The sequence below is a fragment of the Anabrus simplex genome, chromosome 1 (assembly GCF_040414725.1).
Source record: "Anabrus simplex isolate iqAnaSimp1 chromosome 1, ASM4041472v1, whole genome shotgun sequence".
NCBI classification, from domain to species: Eukaryota; Metazoa; Arthropoda; class Insecta; order Orthoptera; family Tettigoniidae; genus Anabrus; species Anabrus simplex.
In genome coordinates, this window is record NC_090265.1 from 1,015,210,332 (window position 1) to 1,015,227,384 (window position 17,053).

Below are 17,053 nucleotides of genomic sequence, written 5' to 3' on the forward strand. Positions count from 1 at the left end.
AATGTCACGGCAAAAGTTCAAAAGTATTATGCGTTACCTGCGTTTCGACATGAAATCTACAAGGTCAGAGCGTCTGCAGAATGATAAGTTTGCGCTTATGTCAGAGGTCTGGAATAAGTTCATAGGTAACTGTCAACTATGCTACAAGCCAGATGCAAACATGTGCATTGATGAACAACTATTTCCTACTAAAAGCAGATGTAGATTCACCCAATTCATGGCAAACAAACCTGACAAGTTTGGCATCAAATTCTGGGTCAACGTGGATGTAAATTCGAAATATATCTTGAATGCGTTTCCTTAGCTCTGAAAGGAAGAAACGAAAGAATGTTATCATTTTGAGTACGGTGCATCCAAATGTAAGTGTAGACAGCAGTCACAAAAATAAGTTGCCTGAAACAAATAAGTATTACAATGCAACAAAATACGGAGTGGACGTAGTAGATCAAATGGCACGCTTTTACACAACAAAAGCACCATCCCGATGTTGGCCGGTTCAGGTTTTCTACAATATGCTAGATTTTGCAGGGATAAATGTCCGAGTACTCTATACAGGTATCACTGGAAAGAAAATTAGTCGAAGAACATTTGTGCTTCAGTTGGCTCAGGAACTAAGAGACTCGTACGTAAGGAAGAAACCACAAAAGGCAACAATCCATGATCCAGAAATGTCACGAGGCAACAAGGAAGAAGCTATTACAATGAAAAGGCGCCAGTGTCAGATAGCCCGTAGCAGAGAGGGGTAATGGCAACAAAACAATGGATGTGTGCTCATTATGTAACAAAGCTGTGTGCGGAAAATGTACGCACAAGGTCAAGAAAGAGTTTGTGTGTGTGAATTGTAATGTCAAGTAGCTAATCACAGCAAGAAAGACTTGTAGACCTACCCTGTAGGATGAAAGGATTTAATTCATATCAATAATGTTAAGTTCTATATTGTTGTATAATAACAGTAAATAAAGCACAGTGATGACATAGTTTGGAAATATTTCCTGAGAAATTGTGTTATTAAGATATGCCGTATAATCTTCCCAAACACTAAATTTCAATACAGCGGTCAAATTGACTGCCGCGGCCATTTTAGGAGTGCCAGATTGTTGGCCGTTCTAGTATTAATTAGTCTGTTGACAGTATTTTGTGCTTTGTGGATAAACCATAATATCTAACACGCATTTTTTTTTCTCAAAAGTTGTTACGTGGGATCCTGGTAAGATGTGGTGTAGTCTACGGAGTCAGTGTAGTACAGATGCTATGCTCATCCCCACTGTGGGTTGGTTTCAAGTTCTGACACAGAAACAAATTTTTTCCAGTTTTCTAATGCCTAGCTTCATTAACAGTAAATGCTCTAATTCCACTGTCACAACTTCAAACTGTTTGGTCTAAAAGATATAGCTCACTGATGATTTTAATACATTTTTGAGAGAAAATATATATATATTTTTTTTTGCTAGGGGCTTTACGTCGCACCGACACAGATAGGTCTTATGGCGACGATGGGATAGGAAAGGCCTAGGAGTTGGAAGGAAGCGGCCGTGGCCTTAATTAAGGTACAGCCCCAGCATTTGCCTGGTGTGAAAATGGGAAACCACGGAAAACCATCTTCAGGGCTGCCGATAGTGGGATTCGAACCTACTATCTCCCGGATGCAAGCTCACAGCCGCGCGCCTCTACGAGAGAGAGAAAATAAGCAAGAAATCTGTGGTACCTCACATGGTACAGAAGTTCATCTTGCATTCCTGTAAAAGTGGTTGGTGAGATGCCGCTAAAAGATTTCCAGTGCTAAATGACGGGGTGTGCAATATGCTGTACACAGAGTCACAAAAGTCTGATCAGCTAGCTGGAGAGGACAGAATCTGGACACTGTAACAGTTGCTTCAACTTACTGACTGGGTTTAAGAGTGTTGCATGAACACCATCACCACAAGTTACCATGGCATCTGTCCTCTTGTGGAACTTATTGGTGCAAATTGGATCTGCTGCTCAAAATTCATCAATGAACGTTGACCAAAACACCGCACGCTGTTCAATGACTATTTATAGTCCTCCATGATTTTCATGTAACACAACAATGGTCTGATATTCCAGGAAGAAAATACCATATAGTCAGGTCTAAATTTCCAGAATGTTCTGGACTGCTCCAACAAATGGGGCAACCCACAAAGTCATTCAAGCGGTTATGGGATGAAGAGGGGAGAGAGCTCTATTGGCACTCGCGATCCTATACCTATAAATGCTATAGTCAATGAGTAACTGTTGAGGCAAATGGCTTAATCTCTTTTGAGGTGTCTGTCCACAGTGGAACCAATGCTACAGCCAGTTAGTGGATTTAGCTGTTTAACAAAAGGGCTTATGTGATATTACATACTTACACAGAACTTTTGGACTGGAGTGTATGTTTTAACATATCATAAAATAATTATACATGGATTAGAAAAATATGTTCCTTCACAAATGCAACTACACAAATAAATAGAGAAGAGGAATAGAGGGAAAACTTTGAATAAAATCATCCAATTTAAAATGTAATGGTTATATATATATAGATGAGAAAAATGACAATATAACAAATAATTAAAACAGCATTTGTGAGATCAACTCCTCAATGGTAACAACTTTGCAAGGCAATAAAATAATATAAAGTGTGCTTCCTACCAACACTGCTCTAGTAGTAAGTCTTTGGTCCAGACATGAGGCACGTGAAACAATTATATACTCTATTGTAAAAAATAATAATCATTCTTTCATTTAAGTTCACATCTTTAATCCAAGTTGTTGTTGTTGTTATTATTATTATTATTATTATTATTATTATTATTATTATTATTATTATTATTATCAGTTTCGTTGTAAGAGTACATTCAAAGTGATACAATATTTTACATTTTGCCTCTCTTAAATCGTTGTCTTGCTTGGGCTTTGGTGTATCGATGACTTCGTTCATTTCTCACAGGTTCATTACAACTTCTCGGATCAGGTTCCTTCGGTTCTTCTGAAAGGAAGAAAATAAAACATAATGTAGGGGGAACACACAGGTGCAGACACCATTCTGAACAAAATACTAGTTCATGGTGAAGAAAACCTATTAACATGTACTTCATGTGCATAATTACTTTTGTACCCATTATTTTAGAGTTAAAAAATTGTATTAAAGGTGTGCATATTTTTTGCACCCACTTTTTCAAACCTCTTGTTCTAAAGATAGCCATGGATTACGAGACAAATATTTATGACTAGGGCCTGGATTTCAATGACTTTGCACATTTTTTCTGGTGATGCCAGGGTAATGCTCTGTTGAAAATAAACGTGACTCAATCCAAGAGGAATAAAATGAAACAATTTTTATAGGTAATTGTTTACCATTTTTCTTGGTCTGGATACATTTTTTTTACAGTTTATAAGCAATCTTACATCCATTTTAAAGAAAAATCAATGGTTTTATCATTTTTAGTTGCTTTTGATTCATCATCATAAAATATTAGGAAAAAATTAACTTTCATAATCTTTAAAATTCATTGATTCACAATTCTTGGATTTTCAAACTTGGACTGCTCTAACTGCAAGTACGTGAAAGACAAGTGTCTTCGGTTGAGTGGTGAGGCTACTTCCTATTGTGCCATGTTTCATTTCCTTCACATTCCATTCTGCATAAGTGCATTTTCCGTTCAGTGTTTCACAAGTCTTATGTCTGTTCAGTAGTGTTCAATTTTAACTCCAACATGCCGAAAGTAACACAAAGTACTTCTACAAATGTAAAACAGCTTGTTGCCTAGTATGGTAATGTATCTTTTCAAGTGTTAGTAGTATTCTCTAATGCAAAATTTGCGACATGAAAGATGCAGCAGAGAAAAGATTCACAAATGAACAACATGTAGATAGAGATAAACACAAGCGAGGCCTTGAAGCACAAGATGCAGAAAGAAAGCAAGAGATGCTTCTTGGACAGTGAGTAGTGCAAGTACAGTCAACACATAATTTTAAGATGATCTATGTGAGACTATTTTTTTTCAACAAACAATCTATTTAATAAATTAAATAACAATGTATTATAAGGTTCTCTGAAGAAGTACACCAGAAAGTCTATTCCAGCCAAATCAACAATACAGAAAAATTATACTGAACAGTGTTATGACAAGACAATACACAATATCAGAACAAATCTGGACAACTACTAATAAAAAAACAAAGTAAAGTTTATAATCAATTTGCCCATTGTAGTGGTAGCATTTTTCTTTGGGTTTTGGTTTGTCTGTAAAAAGGCTTCATTTTCATTGCATTACTCTTCTCATTATGGTAATCTTCATTCTTTTTGAAGAAAATATCAATAGGAAAATGTTTTAACTTAGGAAAAATAACTGTACATGCAAAGAAATCGAGAATGGTCAGGAAGTCTAAAAGTCAGTCAGAGACTAAGAAAAAGCTTCCTGAATATCACACTCATATAAAATCATCAAATTTGCAGTCCAAATGAGCATGTCACTTCATTTAGGATTGTGAATATCATGCTCTTAGTAGATCTGAAGAGGACATCAATAGAGAACGATTGTGAACGAAATTTTCTGCACTATTCTGCTGCCTAATTCTGATAGAGACCACCACATGGCTTTTGATTGAAAACAGCATGCTCTACACAAGTTCACCAGGTCTGGTTCTGATAGAGAATGGTGTTTGATTTAGATCGCGAACATCATTATCTAAACCGTTCTATGAAGTACAATTCTGTTAGAGAACAACATCTGGCCTTAGAACGTAAATAGCTTGCTCTAAAAGGTATTCAATTCTGATAGACAAAGATGTTTGGTGTTAGACTGTGAATGACATACTCTGTATAGATCATTGGAGATGATACAATAACAATTGTATGGCCTCTGTTACCATGTGCAGACATTTTATGTCATCTGGCTGTCTACTTGTTAAATTTGACGTTCCGTTTTACTCTACGTCTACTAGATGGCAGAGTAAACCAAATTTTTCTTGGGCGTCTATGGCTAACTAAAACTATTTCAACACACAGAAAATCATACTTTAGCTAGATCTCCTGCAACTACAGAAAAACATGAATTAAACTGTAAGCCATTTGTGAAGGTCTTACCATTCCAATTACAAAAACTAAACTGTCAACAACAGGTATACAACAGTTAGTATATATTATGCGTGCAAGTAGTCTAACCTGGTAATAAATCTACAGGTGGCTCCAAGAGTGCTGTTCTTTGACACTTGACATAGTATCGAAATCCACGTGCCATGCCATAACCAATCATGGCTACAGCAATTGTCAGCAATGCCATCAATAGGGGGTGCTGGACAAAAAAGAAAAAGACAGCATTAGAGGTTGTGTAATCTGATACTCAAGTACCACAAACAGAGAAAGGTTCACTTACATAAATCACTTTTCTGAATGTAGTAGAATTCTAGGCACAATGACTAGTGTTCCCTATGATGTAAAAGGAAATTGAATTATTTTCTATTATTATTTAAGCGTATGGCTTTTACTGCCGGGAGTGTCCAACGACATGTTTGGCTAGCCTGGTGCAGATCTATTTTCATCTGGGTATGAGATGATGATGATGATGATCTGTTGAATAACAAGAGGTCTGCTCAAGGCTGAATATCCCCATCCGATGGGCAAAACACCATCAACAGTGTCATATGCCCTCTCTCCGTACTAACACTGGTGAGAGGTTTGGTATTGAATCCAGACTTTTGGAACGCAATCTAGTGATGGAAAATTGTATACCACCACCTCTCCTACCCTGCCAGCCAACCAATATTCTGATGGTGAAATATTTTCCACCAACGGGACTCGAACCGGCTAACAAAAGTATAAGACCACATAGCCTTAATGATCGTGGCCACTAGACAGGAAGGAAATGGTATTTTCTATTAAGCATTAAAAATGGATATTCTGAAATCACAGATAATCATAAAACATAGACATTATTGTAAATATGTAACACATTATTGCAAGATTATATAAATTGTAGCTGAATACACAGAAAGATCCCAAAAGTGATTCCTAGTATTAAGTCAAGATGTCCCATACCGGAGTTGGCCAACACTTCTGCATGTACCAAGTTCCTTCACAATGTGCTGTTAACTGTCAGGTATCATGAGCAGCTTATTTCCATGAGGTACCAAATCCAAAAGTAAAATTTTACAGGAGAGGGAAAATGCTTAGAGTGTAAAATTTCTAATGAAAATTCATTTTCGTGTTCAGATGGAATACATGCATTATTATATTAAGTATTTCTGTTAAAAATTTTGCAGTTTAAGGAATTTTCCAGAAAAAAAAAGATGGATTTATTACTTCTTTGCACTTTAACTCTGGAAGTGATCTTTAGGCCAGTTCACCCCGTGGGATTTGGTACTTTTTGGTATCAACTGTGATTTTCAACACACTGTTTGACATGGATTTAGGCCATTTTAGCATAATTATTTCTTTTTCTTTCATATTATGGAGCTTCCTACCAATGTATGTTTTCCATCATGTCAATTTTGAATGTTTTGGATTTGGTACCTTTTGGAAACAAGCTGCTGAAATGTGCACTCACTTACCCTCTCAACTGCTTCCTCCTTTCCATGACTTTGGTATGGCATCTTTATTTGTATTTTTTCATCTTATCTCACTACACTCTTCCTTAGTCTTTTTCTTAGCATTGTCCCACAGGTCCAGGGTCCAATCCTTAATAATGTTGTTTCTTTACGTCCCAATAACTACCTTTTAACACTTTTGGAGATGCCGAGGTACCAGAATTTTGTCCCGCAGGAGCTCTTTTACGTGCCAGTAAATCTACTGACACGAGGCTGACATATTTAAGCCCTTTCAAATACCACCGGACTGAGCCAGGATCGAACCTACCAAGTTGGGGCCAGAGGGCCAGCGCCTCAACCGTCTGAGCCAAACAGTCTGGCGGTCCAATCTTTGAGCCCTAAAACACCATTTTGCACAGTTGTGAGCAGACCTCATTTCTGCTTTTACCTTATCCTGCCAATGATTTTGGTTGCCCAGTCACATTGAATAGTGAGGTGGCAATTATGTCAGGTGCTGCAAGTAGAACATCACCATACCATCAGAGGCACCTTTCCCACATTTTCTCCGAATTTGCCGTGATTCACATTTGCTGCCGAATTGTGTCATTCCAGCTGTGGTGAATTAAGGAAATGCCTATTAACCAGCAGAGCATTTGCATTTCCACAGCATGAAATTGGCATTCAGTGACTTTGTTGGATAACTGGCATTCAGAACTATACAGCACAACTGGATGTACTGTTGTTCAATACATCTTCAACTTTAGGCAAAAAGGTATTCTTTTGTCACAAGTACAAAAGTGACTTCCCTCCACCGCATCCAAGTCGCATTTATCCTGGCTTGAATTTCATAGTTAACCACAGTCATTCTGCAGGTGAGACTCCAGGTAGCTGAAACTATCTTCTCTGACTGGTGCCATCAATTTGATTAGTTTCTAGGTATTCCATCTTCCTGGTGTTCAGGTGGAGAGGAATATGATTGAAAGTCTTCTCAAGATTGAGGAAGTAATATGAGGTGTGTCTATACGAGCATTTGAACTGCAAAAATAGCATCAGTTGTCCCAGCAAACAAAACGAAAGTCGAAGTAGTTGGTATTAATTTTGGTGTTTTCATGTATGCAAGGTATGCAATAGGAGGCGGATTGGGCAGTAGTTCAATCTGCCAGGTCACATTTGTTTTGAGGCAAACTACGAGGCAGCCTGGAAATTATTGCAAAGGCGTTACTAAAACAAACCCTCAAGACTCACAATTATTTTAGACTAAAGGCTGCCAGAAATGTTCAAGGATGCACAATATCTTGCTACATTTTGAAAACAGTGCAGACAACAGGAAGCAAGATCACTCTGAAAGTGAATTTTGTAAATAAAAAAAAAACAGTGTGCCTCATCGTTGTGCAATGTATTTAAAACTGTACAAGGGTATTTGCGTGCATTACAAGAATTAGATAAGCCGACTGAATCTTGGGACAATTTATTACTGTAATTTATTCAATTGCAGATACAGTAAAACTGACTTGCACACAAAAGGAGGCTGGGAAAAGCAGCAGATAAATGAGGATGGAATAGCAACTGTTGATGCAATCATGGCATTTTTAGAAGAGCCGTTTCAGTTATTGGAAAAAAAATTACAAATTAAGTAAAGTTTCAAATGATCAAACTCATTCTCAGAACTCCAGAAAACAACACTACTGCATTTGGAAAAAAAGGCATTTTTAACCCATGCATCAACTGTAAAGGTAAGCTACCCACTATGCAATCAATAATGTGAACTTTTTCATGCAAAACTTTTCTAGACTTACAAGCACACACATAGGTTTTACAAGTAAAATGGCATAAAAGATGTTTAAATTGCTTGTGAACAGGTCACATATCGATTAACTGTAAATCTAAAGGCTGCTGCAAATGTTCAAGGACGGAAAATACCTTGCTACATTTTGAAAACAGTGCAGACAACAGGAAGCAAGATCACTCTGAAATTGAAGCTCCCTGCATATGAATGCACGGCATTATTACTCGTAAATTTAGGACTCCAATCCAACTTTCTATCTACAAAATTGAGTCAAAAATTAAAATTAAATACAACAAAAATCAATCTCTACGTTTCAAGGTGAATCAATCAAAGCATACTATTTCAGAATCAATGAATGCCACTATCAAATCATTAAATATCAAATTAAATGCAACTTTACCACTTTTGTTACTGCCTAATATTATTCCAGACCTTCACAGTGAGCTTTCAGAAGTAAAGAAGCTTCAAATTCCTGAAGGTATCATCTTGGACGATCCAGAGATTTACCGATCTAAAAGGATAGTGGATTTATTTTGGGATCTGCTGTGTCATAAGTCTACATTACAACCTTATTTACATGAGCCAAAGTTTGGTTATGTTGTATCTGGGAGAATACTGTACCTCGACATGATCCTTCAAGGCAAACCACTGTTTGCATTGTAGCAAACCTTTTCACCATTTCAGATCTAATACAGGAATTCTAGGAAATTGAAGAGGGGTCTCAAACAAGAAAATTAATCTGGAGAAGAAAGAGACTGTTAATGGAATTTTGTACAAAACACAAAAGGGGAGTGCTGATCGTTGCTTTATCATTGAAATCCCTTTTAAGGGTTCATTAGAATCTTTGAGAGACTAAAGGGAACAAGCAGAACACTGATTTACTGCCCTAATGAAAATTGCAGCACAAAAAAGCACTGAGAGAAAGATACATTTGAGTTTATTCAACAGTATGAATGGTTAGGTCACATGTCAAAGGTTATTGAAAACCAACCTCCTATAGTTCTATTAAAACAAAGTGCGTGTTCTGACAGTTCCCAGCGTGGAAGTAAGAGGTGGCAGTTACTATGGCAACTGGCACACGCCTCCCGTTTAAGCCAATCCCAGCTATGCGCGTGCTCTCCCTTTTCCTATCCCCTCTGTCTCAAAGCTCCATGAAGCGGACGGTCCGAGTTCCAAGTTGCCAATCAGTACACTGTAACAGTGTCTACTTTGAGTGATATCATTATTATCTGTATAATGCGTTTCTGAAATCAGCTAAATATGTAGAGTACTACTGTGTTCATGTTAATATGTGTATTGTTATCCAGACTGGCATTTTAGTATCCAGTAGTGAAAATTATGGACAAAGCATGTGAAATTTTAGAAATCAAGAATCACGACCTGTAGTTAAAATACATAAAGTTTCTTTTGTGCTTCGAATTTCAACAAAAAGAGGTCGCATGTCTAATGATTGCGAGTTTAAAAGCATTCGAAACGAGAGATGAAAGTCGGACTTTCACCTATCGCAACTCTCATTTCAATATTATAGCTGGCACTAAAATTTGCCGACGCCTATGATAGGGTCCGACCGATTTCTCCTCTTCATACACAAAACTCTTAAGATATTTTTCCCATCCTCACCCGAATTTGAACCCCAGAGTGTTGAGCAGGCCAGTCAAAGTGCCATTCTGCTGCTGAAATCTACTTGAAAATGAAATCAATCGTCCGAGACAGGCTGATAAAAGCCTATGAAGAAGGGGAACGGAGAGTATGTCTTACTATATTTGAGCTGATAAAATTACTGTTGAGCCACTTTGGAATAGCAACAATATTTAATGTTATTCTAATGCTCTCATGATCCCCATACATGGATATTGTTTTCTGCAGCACCTAGCACAGAGCGAGAGGCTTTAATTGATCGTGTGGCAACACAGCGCTCCCACTCCTTTGCTCGGTGCCACGTGCTGCGAGAACATGCACGTTGTTTTAATAGCACTATAAATATGTCTATTATTTACCACATCTATATATATAAAATAAGAGTTTTGTCTGTACATTGCTCAGAATTTGAAAATAATGGTATTTCTGCATCGGTCATGTCCATAGTAACAAGAAAATGCACTTTTTACTTTTCCGTAATTTCTGTCTGTCTGTCTGTATGTACACGCATCACGAGAAAACGGTTGAAGAGAATTTAATGAAAATCGATATGTGAAGTCGGGGGATGAGCCTCTACAATCTAGGCTATAAATCATTTTACTCACGCTGAGTGAAATGGTAGTTTAGGGGAAGGCCTGAAATTGAATTCTCAACTATTTATGTTATTAGTGGTCTAATGAAAATCGGTATGTGAAGTCGGGGTATGATCCTCTACAATCTAGGCTATAAATCATTTTACTCACGCTGAGTGAAATGGTAGTTTAGGGGAAGACCTAAAATAGAATTCTCAACTATTTATGTTATTAGTGGTTGTATTTTAAAGAAAATAGGTATGCAAAGTTGGGGAATAAATTGCTACCACCTAGGCTGTCAATAATTGTATTCACGCTGAGAAAAATGGTAGTTTAGGGGAAGGCCTAAAATGTAATTCTCAAATATTTCTTTTTAGAGGTGTAATCGATGAATGCTACATAACTAAGGTTATATAGTATTCAATTTCCTATTATTCATGTCTTATACATTGTTACCATACTGGCTATGATCACAAAGATATTCATGAATTTGGATTTTTGTTACTACTGTAAGTCCATATCAGCGCCAAGTAACGAGGAAATGGGTAAACAGTATTTAATGAAAATCGGTATGTAAAGTCGGAGAATAAGAAACTACAGTTTACGGTATAAAATATTTTACAAATCACAGAGTCGAAAAAAAACTAAATGTGTAGGCCTACAATATAGAAACCTCATAACATTGATCAACAATAACATTACATTGACCATTGTTTGTCGTGATGTGCTTTGTGTCTCCTGTTGCCCCTCATCTCCGGTAGATAGAATTACTGCTGCGTACAGAGTATTTTTTATTTGATTTACCTTGCACCAACATAGATAGGTTTTATGGCGACGATGGGATAGGAAAGGGCTAGGAGTGCCTTAGGCCTTAATTAAGGTACAGACCCAGCATTTGACGGGTGTGAAAGTGGGAAACCACGGAATACCATCTTCAGCGCTGCCGACAATGGGGTTCGAATCCACTATCTCCCGGATGCAAGTTCACAGCTGCGCACCGCTAACCACACGGTCAACTCGCCCAGTCGTACAGAGTGTAACAGCCTGCCTGAATATTGATGGGAAGTAGCTGGGGAGTTAGATAACTTTCTTCTTTAGCATGCCATTCCCCTGGTTTATAAATTTTCTGATACTACTGGTACGTAACACACTGCATCATCATAGCATTTGGGCTATTCAAACCCTACTCTGAGGTACTGATTGGAATGAACAATGTGCATATTTAGCGGAATAATGGCAGATGAGTGTTCGTGGCAATCTGCGACCTGGTCATCCCAGCTCTGGAACTTTGGACTATTAGATTGGCACCGCAATCTAACCGCTGCAATGTTCGTTAAAAGTGATAAAACGTGCGGCTTTACATTTGATCGAGTATTTTATATGATAGCATTGCTTTTAATTGCTACATTCATAGTTACGTTTTTGTAATGACCTATGTCGATTTCAGTTAGGAAAACCACAAAGTCAGTCTTTCTGAGAATCCCGTAGCGAAGCACGGGTACATCAGCTAGTCATCGAATAAGGAAGAAAGTTTAACAACAAAGTTATGATTTACAGTATGTTTGACGATTCAACACCAACAAGTACGGGAGTGTCCATAAATGAATTTCACATGGTGGGTCCCACAATACAAGATCTTCAATCTATACTACTGCATTTTCATCAGTATTCTGTGGGAGGAGCAGATGTTTCTATGATGTACCGTTAAATTCTCGTCAATCCTCTATAAAGAACATTGCAACAAATTTTCTGGACACTTACCCTAATGGAGCCAACTGAAATGTTCAAACTAAACACTGTAATGTATGGGTTAGCTTCCAGCTCATTTTTAGCTGTAAGATGTTGGTCTTAAATCGCCAAAGAAAATAACTGTTGCACCCCAGGATCGCAAAAATCATTAAAATTAACTTGTACGTTGATGACTTGCTATATGAAGCAGTGTATAAGAAGCAGTAGAAATTCGAAAGGATATTTCAAATATTCTGTATTCTGGTGGATTTCAGGTGTGAAAATGAATTTCAAATGAATGAAAATTCTTTGATTATTTAAAATTTCACAGGAAGATTTAACATGTCCAACTATAAAAATGGGGGAAAAAGGAGATAGCCACGATAATCGGTCTATTTTTGGTCATGCTGTAGAGATGAACTAATATATGACATAAGCGTGAAACTAGACTGGGAATGTTGCTTGAAACGTAGAATTTTATCAATGATAGCTTGCATATATGACCCACAGGGACTTTTAAGTCTATGAGTCATCACTGCAAAGGTTATGTTACAGAAATTATGGGTTCAAATGTCATTTTTGGATGAGCCATTGTCCTTAAACTGTGACTCGAATGTCAAGCTTTTGCATGCAATCTCTTAGCATTGAAGAAATTACACATTGCACAGCAGACTTTTTGTGAATCACCAGTACAAATTGAAATTCACTTTCTCTCTGACGCAAGTGCAACAGCACATGGAGCCTGTATTTTTGTAAATTTACTGTATGCAAAAATCTACAGTAAACTATCACTTTACCCAAGTTAGAGCTATATGCTGCGACGGTGTCAGTGAGAATTGTCTCAAAGATTAAGAATGTACTAGATACACCAATTAATCATAAATGTATTGGTGTGATTCAACTACAGTTTTAAACTGGTTAAATTTGGAACCAAATTCACTAAAAACCATTGTAATTGCGTGTCCGAAATACAATCATCATCAAACTCAGAATATCAGAGAAACACCATCACAAGAAAATCCTACAGACTTGAATTCCAGACACATCAGTCCAATATCTTTGCAAGATTCAATTTTGTGGTGGAAAGGTCCCTCCCTCATGGTTATCATTACCTAAATAGGAAGCATCACCTGTACTTGAAAAAGTATATGATTTGCCTGAAATAAATTATACAATGCAAACAACTGCACTGACTGAGTGCCATACAAAATTCATTTTGTTTGAAAAATATTCTGATTTATCAAGGCTAGAAAGAATAATAATGTTATTTGCTTTACATCCCGCTAACTACTTTTACGGTTTTCGGAGATGCTGAGGTGCCGGAATTTAGTCCCGCAGGAGTTCTTTTATGTGCTAGTAAATCTACCGACACGAGGCTGACGTATCTGAGCACCTCCAAGGCTAGAAAGAGTCCTTGCTTATTATTTGCGCTTCATCAACAATCTGAAAGGGTCTAAAGGTGAACAAAATTTCCAGCCAATTAATAATGAAGAAATCTGCAATGGCAGGAATTCTCTCATAATATTTTGCAACATCAGTTCTTTCTATAAGAAATCAATAGCCATTCTCAAGGATTTGATATCAGATGTAACAGCAAAATCACATCCAATGATACTCACCTCTAAGAACCATCTGACAAAATTAATTTTAGTTCGAGAGCATCTGAGACTGCTGCATGCAAGTCCACAAGCTTTACTTTCTTGTGTAAGATATATGTACTGGGCCAATCTCTTGGAGAAATTTAGCACATAAAACAGTTCACAAGTGCATCACATGTTTCAAGGCCAAGCAAAAGACTTTATTCCATTAAAGGAAAATTTGCCCCATGACTGTGTAATTCCAATCCTGCCATCTTACATCACAGGGGTTGATTTTGCAGGTCCATTCCTCATAAAAGTTAAGAAAGGACATGGAAGCAAAACTTTCAAATGTTATGTCAACTTTGTTCATATAATACGCAACAAGTGGCATTCACCTTGAGCTTGCCTCGATTTAACATCCGACTGTTTTATTTCAGTTTTCCATAGATTTTTTCTTCTCATTTGGGAATGCTGACCACATTATACTCTGACAATGGAACTAACTTCATTGGTGAAAATTCAGAGCTAAAAGAACTGACCCATTTCTTTTGGATAATCAAAATTGTTTGAGCGACCAGTTCACGAAAGAGCTTTTTAATTGGAAATTCATTCCATCCTATTCACCCCCTTTTTGGCAACCTTTGGGAAGCAGGGATTAAATCCACTAAGTTTCGATTACGCCGCATAATAGGAAAGACATTATTAACTTTCGAAGAATTATATTAGCTTGCTTACACAAATATTAGCCAACTTAAATCCCGGCCATTGGCCCCATTGTCTTCTGACCCTTTAGACTTACACCCCTTGACATCAGCTCATTTCCTTATTGGAAGATCACTGACATCCATTCCTAATCCAGATGTCACTCATCTACCTGAGTCACATTTGTCCAAATATCAATGAATCCAACAGATGCAGCACCATTTATTGGCACGCTGGTCCAAAGACTTTATCTTAGAACTTCAATGTCGAACAAAGTGAAAATCATCCCAAAGTGCCATAAAGGAAGGTACACTTGTGGTGAAGCATGACAGTCTACCACCCATAAAGTGGCAATTGGAACGTAACAGAACTTCATCCTGGAAAGGAATTCAATAGTGCAAGTGGTCTCATTACAGACTGGAAAAGGGGTAATGCATAGGGCAGTGACTCTGTTACATCCTCTTCCCATCCTGGCTTCTGCTTCAGGTGCTAATTAATATGAAATGTAAGATTATACAGCGGGTGACATGTTCATTTGTATTACCTACTGTTGTTCCGGCCTAGCTATGGCTAGACCACCTAGTTGCTCGCTATCACTTTCTAGGACAGATAGCAGCACCCTTCAGCACCCAGCTGGAAGTGGTGTGGACGGAAGGGGACGAGAGACGGTTATGCTTGGGTGCCTCGTGCGAGAGGAGACGGGAACATGTGACTGACTGTTATCGAGGGCATCTGCCCATCAATACGCAGTATTATGTATTTATAATGTGTTATATTAGTGTCTTAAATGTAATAAATGTTGTTATTTAATCAAGTGAGTGAATTATGTTCAAAACATGGTCCAATTACCGGGCCGGATTATCTACACCACGAGGACCTCGTGAAAGCAGCGTGGCGTGTAGTATGGATGACTAGTTTCTACAGTAACATGGAAATACTTGGAAGTTCACTTTAATGACATCATCTGGCAGTCCCAGGTTCGATGTTCCAGCACCAGAGGTAAACTAAACTGAGAAGGCAGGTCAGTACTATTCATTTAAGGCTCTCCTTTTCTCCTTGTTATTGTCTTACCCCCTCCATCATGGAATCCTCAACAAGGCAAAAGCTTCTTAAGCAGAGGTCGCGATTTAAAGCGCAACTTACCCGCTCGGAAACCTTCGTTGAGAATTTCATCGCTCAACAACATTCGAATTCGCATGAAATTAAACTGCGATACGAAGACATGAGTGCATTAATGTCTTCGTTTGATGACGTACAGTCAGAATTAGAATTAGGAGACGTTGAAAACGAGCAAGCTCATGATCAGGCGCGTGCCGAATTCGAAACCAAATACTAAAGGTAAAGGGCGAAATGAGTAAAATAATAGCGAAACTTGAAGAGTCATCACGCGACACGGTAGATTCAGGAAGAACTCAGGTCAGCAGTGTCGCGAGTTTAAAGTTACCGGCTATTAACATTCCACATTTCGATGGAAAATACGAAAACTGGCTCTCATTCGCAGACAGTTTTCAAGTTATGATTCATAACAACAATAATCTGCCAAGTGTCCAGAAATTTCACTACTTAGCATCTGTTCTCAAGGGCCCAGCCAGCCAATTAATTCAAAATTTACCCATCACAGAGGCAAATTATGAGGTAGCGTGGAAAATGTTGAAGGACAGATTTGAGAACAAGAAACTAATAGCAGCTACTCATGTTAAGGCATTCTTAACTTTAAAATCAGTCTCCAGTGAAACAGCCACAGAACTGTTAAGGTACTCTAACACTTTTAATAGTCATTTGAATGCACTCAAGGCCCTAGAACTTAACATTCCACTGCATGAAGTTATTTTGACTCAACTGTATGCTCAAGGACTTGATGCTTGCACTAGACGAGACTGGGAATTATCACAGGCAGACACTCGGGTTCCATCATTTGATGACTTGTCGTCATTTGTTGAGCACAAACGGCAAGCTCTGGAGAACTTCCCATCATGTTTTGAACGTAATTCACTCACTTGATTAAATAACAACATTTATTACATTTAAGACACTAATATAACGCATTATAAATACATAATACTGCGTATTGATGGGCAGATGCCCTCGATAACAGTCAGTCACATGTTCCCGTCTCCTCTCGCACGAGGCACCCAAGCATAACTGTCTCTCATCCCCTTCCGTCCACACCACTTCCGGCTGGGTGCTGAAGGGTGCTGCTATCTGTCCTAGAAAGTGATAGCGAGCAACTAGGTGGTCTAGCCATAGCTAGGCCGGAACAACTGTTAATGATTTATTTACTTTCTTGCAAAACTTAAACTGATAGTTTCCAACAATATTTCTACAGTTATCATCATCTGTTAACGAGCCCGTTTATGTCTAGTTATCCATAGTACAGTTACTGATTTCACAACCTCTTCTGTGCAAATTGTTAAAACAGAAAGAGTGAGGGCTGGAAGAGAAAACCAAAACTGGAACTGTAAGGAGTTTTGTGGTGGAAAGAACAGTGAGGTTTAATCAGCTTTAAAACTTCTCATGGT

The 17,053-nt window shown here is 37.9% G+C and overlaps 1 protein-coding gene across 1 annotated transcript in view; it reads right to left on the reverse strand.

The window, feature by feature from the left end:
* Positions 1-2,514: 2,514 nt before the first annotated feature.
* LOC136875702 (stress-induced-phosphoprotein 1) overlaps positions 2,515-17,053 on the reverse strand; it is a 71,976-nt gene continuing 57,437 nt past the window's right edge. The window contains exons 5-6 of the mRNA XM_067149270.2: positions 5,168-5,297; positions 2,515-2,989 (exon numbers count right to left, since the gene is read on the reverse strand). Coding sequence (XP_067005371.1) covers positions 2,877-2,989; positions 5,168-5,297 — 243 coding nt within the window. The 3' untranslated portion in view covers positions 2,515-2,876. The remainder of the gene's footprint in view (positions 2,990-5,167; positions 5,298-17,053) is intronic.